This window comes from Emiliania huxleyi (assembly GCF_000372725.1).
Source record: "Emiliania huxleyi CCMP1516 unplaced genomic scaffold EMIHUscaffold_649, whole genome shotgun sequence".
NCBI lineage: Eukaryota > Haptophyta > Isochrysidales > Noelaerhabdaceae > Emiliania > Emiliania huxleyi.
The window spans coordinates 14,155-18,305 of NW_005197136.1; the positions used below are offsets into that span (position 1 = coordinate 14,155).

The 4,151-nt window shown below is 62.6% G+C and overlaps 1 protein-coding gene across 1 annotated transcript; it reads right to left on the minus strand.

Moving 5' to 3' along the window:
• Window positions 1–2,528: 2,528 nt before the first annotated feature.
• On the minus strand, window positions 2,529–4,151 carry EMIHUDRAFT_425314 (hypothetical protein; the record flags this gene model as incomplete). Its single annotated transcript, XM_005763124.1, has 5 exons — window positions 3,663–4,151; window positions 3,387–3,594; window positions 3,249–3,318; window positions 3,131–3,202; window positions 2,529–3,029 (listed from the first exon to the last, which is right to left on the minus strand). Coding segments are annotated over exons 1-5 (1,305 nt in total), but the record flags the coding sequence as incomplete, so codon positions are not given.

Below are 4,151 nucleotides of genomic sequence, written 5' to 3' on the forward strand. Positions count from 1 at the left end.
TACACCCTTCAGGGCAAGTGGGGGCGGGGGGCACTCCCATCTCTCCTGTGTACGGGTGGCGACTGTCTACTGTCTCGGAGGGGGGCTTGAAGCTAAGAATATTTTATTTCTCTCTCTCTCTCTCTCTCTCTCTCTCTCTCTCTCTCTCTCTCTCTCTCTCTCTCTCTCTCTCTCTCTCTCTCTCTCTCTCTCTCTCTCTCTCTCTCTCTCTCACTCTCTCTCTCTCTCTCTCTCTCTCTCTCTCTCTCTCTCTCTCTCTCTTCCTTTCTCTTTCCATTTCCCTCTCCCTCTCCCTCTCCCTCTTACTTCCAACCGCCAGCACACCGCCAGACGGGCCAGCCTCCTCCTCCGCGGCCAGGGGCCTGCGCAGCCGCCCACGCCGTCTGCTGCGCAAGCACAGCCGAGTGGCGTGCGGGGTGTGCACGTCTAGATCTCGCACAGCCACGCGGCGGTAGACAATCAGCACGGCCACGTTCGCCAGGGCAAACGGCGAGAGGCAGGGTGTACTCGCTGATGATGCTAGCGACGAGGAGCCGAAGGTACCACGTTGTGAAAAGCTGCGGCCGAGAAGTGGGAGGCCGTCAGGAGTGGTGTGAGTGAGACGTGCTCCTTGCGCCGGCTCAACGCGCCTCTCTTCGTTAGCCTCAACGTCGACGCGGGAGCCTGGCTGGATGTCGGTGCAGTGCGCATGTCAGGTATGTGTTGTCAGCGCGCGGGTATGGCGTGGGTGCCGTGAGGGTGGGCATGCGCGTGCGACATCAATCACCAGCAGCGTAGCTGCGGGGGAGCGGGCAGGATGCACCATGCGCCACGAGCCACGAGGCAGCTGCGCTTTTGACGCTACGCTACGGGAGACTCCGACGAACTTGCCCAAGTTGCCCAAGTTGCTATTCCGCAATGCGGAATATGCGGAAATTGCGGAAAACAATTAGCGCGTCAATCTGCTTCTTTCTTTCTTGGGCTTTAAAATACCCCGTCAGCAGAGTCCTCCTACGTATCTGAAAGTAGCACATAACACTGACACGAAAAAAATGTCCATCTGTGGCGAGGGTATCGACTACCTTCCTTGCCCTCTACCTCTGGGATGGGAAGGAGTGAGCCTACCAGGTGGCCTTGAAACAACGGTTTCCGCACCGCCTCACGCATCTGCTGATGCGGCCCAAGCTTGCCGCGTTAGCACTGCATCCGGCGCGGGCACCCAACGCGCTTCATTTTGCTGCCCGGTACGACTGTCTGTACTGATCTGGCTTGCGCACCAGTGCTGGCAGGCTCACACCATAGTGCTCCCTTGCCTGCTGGTGTAGGCAACAATCTGGCAACAATACCCTTGCTGGCAAGCTTCACCTCGCGAGCTGCCTCGATGCACGATGGGGTGCCGAGGCATAGAGATTAGTCTCGCCTACACTGCGGCACAGACACCTGATGAGGACAGCATGATACCACATGAATCTGCCCAGTTGCAGCAAATTCTACTGAACAGTTGGAGGGCTGGCGAAAGAGACCGTTAAGGAGCGCGAAACGCGCGAGGAAGCCGGCGGGCTGCGGGCTCATATACAAGAAGAAAAAGTTGAAAACGAGACTCCTTGTTATCCATAAAAGAGCCACATACATGATATGTCAACCGGCGCACATGCGACGAGAGCGGGCGCCGTTTTTCATTGCCTATTCTAACGAGACACAGAGCAGCGGCACGGGCGTTGCCGATCGAACACGGATTGCTGAGGGCCATGCACAATTCGTGCGGTTATGGGCTGCCACCGCAAAACATGCAAACGACAGGCCACGCCACGTGCGCCACCATATCCAGCTGCGCAGCGGCAACGACTGCCGAGGCGCAGGCCGAGCCGCAGCCTACCCGATGCCCCGCCGACATGCGGCATTGGCCAAAATGCTGGGCATCTCAGGTTAAGGAAGGCAACTTGAAATAGCAAGGAGCATCCTAGAATGCAAAGGGGTAACTCCAGATGCTAGCGCATTCACGAATGCAGTTCGCATTCCAGGATGGTCGACGCATCCTGGAATGCGTGGACCATCTTTGGAATGCGGTGTGCATCTTGAAATGCGAAAAGTCAACTCGGCATTCTGAGTTGAAAAATGCAATCTAAATTGATTTTTTGCAACTCAAAATGCCCTCAGCATCTCAAATTGCGGGTTCCCCGCCCCTGACGTCAGGCGCTGCTCACGACTGCTCACCTGGTGGTGTGGTAGAGAACAGCGCGGTACGGTATACACACGTGTGTGGCACAGACATATGCGTGTCGACAGCTGAACACGGTGTAAAAGCGAACGTATCTGTGACGTGTACGGTTTTAAGAGTAAGTTGTTACGGCTCTCGAAGGGCTCCTCCCTGACTGAAAAAGCGGCCTAGCTATCCCAGCACAGAGTTAAACTCTACCCCAATCTCGACGGCTCTACTCTATGTCTCTACCAGCTGCTCCAAGATTTGTGTTCCGCCAGGAGACACCTACAGTGGTACAATCTTTGTGCCGGAACGCACGATTCGCATTTCCACGACCATGTCCTGTCCCTCACGGCGCGGCCGGCGGCGTGAGCAGCAGCGAGCTCCCCTCCGCAGTCCGCGCACTCGCGGAGCCGTCATCTGGCGCGGCCGCCAGCACTGCCATCGCCTCGGCCTCCGCCTGCCACAGCATCCAGCCGAAGAGGCACCCCTCTGCGAGCAGCGCCTGGAGCCCGGCCGCGTTGAAGCGCACAAACTCAGCAGACGGAAGGGGCGCGACGCCGCCGTCGACAGCAGCCGCCCCAGCGCCAGCCTCAGCCCCCTGTCCGCGCGACCCGCCGCCTTCGCCGCCCGCCTCCCCCTCGCTCGGCGAGTTGAAGAACTCCGATTGCTGCGCAGGGGCGACGACCTGAACGCCGACCGTAAACTCGCGCAATGACTCGTACCCAAAGCCGCCCTCGCTGCCCTCGCCGCCCTCCCTCGGCAGCGCAAAGAAGGCGCCCGCGCGGCGGCTGGCCGCCGCCCACGCCGCCTCGGTCTTGGGCTGCTTGGTACTGCGCTCGATGCCGGCCTTTGCAGCGTTCAAGTGCGGCGGTGAGGTGGGGGGAGCAAGAGAGAGAGAGAGAGAGAGAGAGAGAGGGGGGGGGGGCGGGCAGGCAGAGGGGAGGGCACGTTGGGCGGGGTCGGCGCCTTGAGCGCACTCGCCTCCGCTCCCGACAGCCGCGCCTCACCGTCAAGATGCGCCTGCTGAAGCAGTGCGATTGGCTGTGAATGAGTCACTGCCACCGACTCCCGGCCGCTGGCGAGGTGCGCCTGGCCGAGGAAGACCTGCGCGATAAAGTAGCCAAACTGGATGCAGCCTATCGGTGCGGCGGGAGAGATGTGAGGGTGCCCCGGTGGCGCGGGAGGGGAGAGGCAGCGCTCGAGCCCTGGTACAGCCGCGCAGCCTGCAGCCGGTCGAAGCGGCCATTGACGCTAGGCTCGTTGGACGGGGCAGACTCGCCCACAAAGGCTCTGACCTGGCGCGCGCTCTGGCCCGGAAAGCGCTGGCTCACCCTGACGAGGCTGCACGCGTCCGGCGGCAGCCCGGCGGCGGGCGCAATGGAGGCGGCCGACGGCAGCAGCGAGAGCTGCGCCTACATGAGAGCCGCACCCGGGTCCGCTGGCCATCCACTCCCACGCTCCTCGGCCAGAGCCGCAGCACCTCGGAGAGCTGCCGCTCGACGGCTACCGCGAGGAGGTCGGCGAGAGCGTGCCGCTGCCCCTCCAGCGCCTGCACGGCAGCGATGCGGCCCTGCAGGCTGCCGCTACCCTCCGCCGCGGCGCGAGTGGCCCGCCCGTCCAGCGCGGCGACCGCCTCCCGCCATGCTGCCGGAAAGGTGCTGGCGGTGAGCGCAGCCATCAGCTCGGCGCCCTCCGCCGTCGTGCCGGCCTGGTACAGCACGGTCGGCGGCAGCGGCCCCTCCGCCGCACGCCGCTCCCCGGCTAGCAGCAGCAGCGGCGCCGCGACAGCGAGCGCACCAGCGAGCGGCAGGAGCTCAGCCGCTTCGAGCAGCTCAGCTTTGCGCCCTCCTCGGTGTGACGACGGACTGACTCTCGGTGGGGCAGCGAAGTGTGGAATGACGTACGCCAGCGCCGAGGAGGCGCAGGCGAGCGCCATGGGTCCCCACCTTGCGTCCACCGCGTTGGTGTC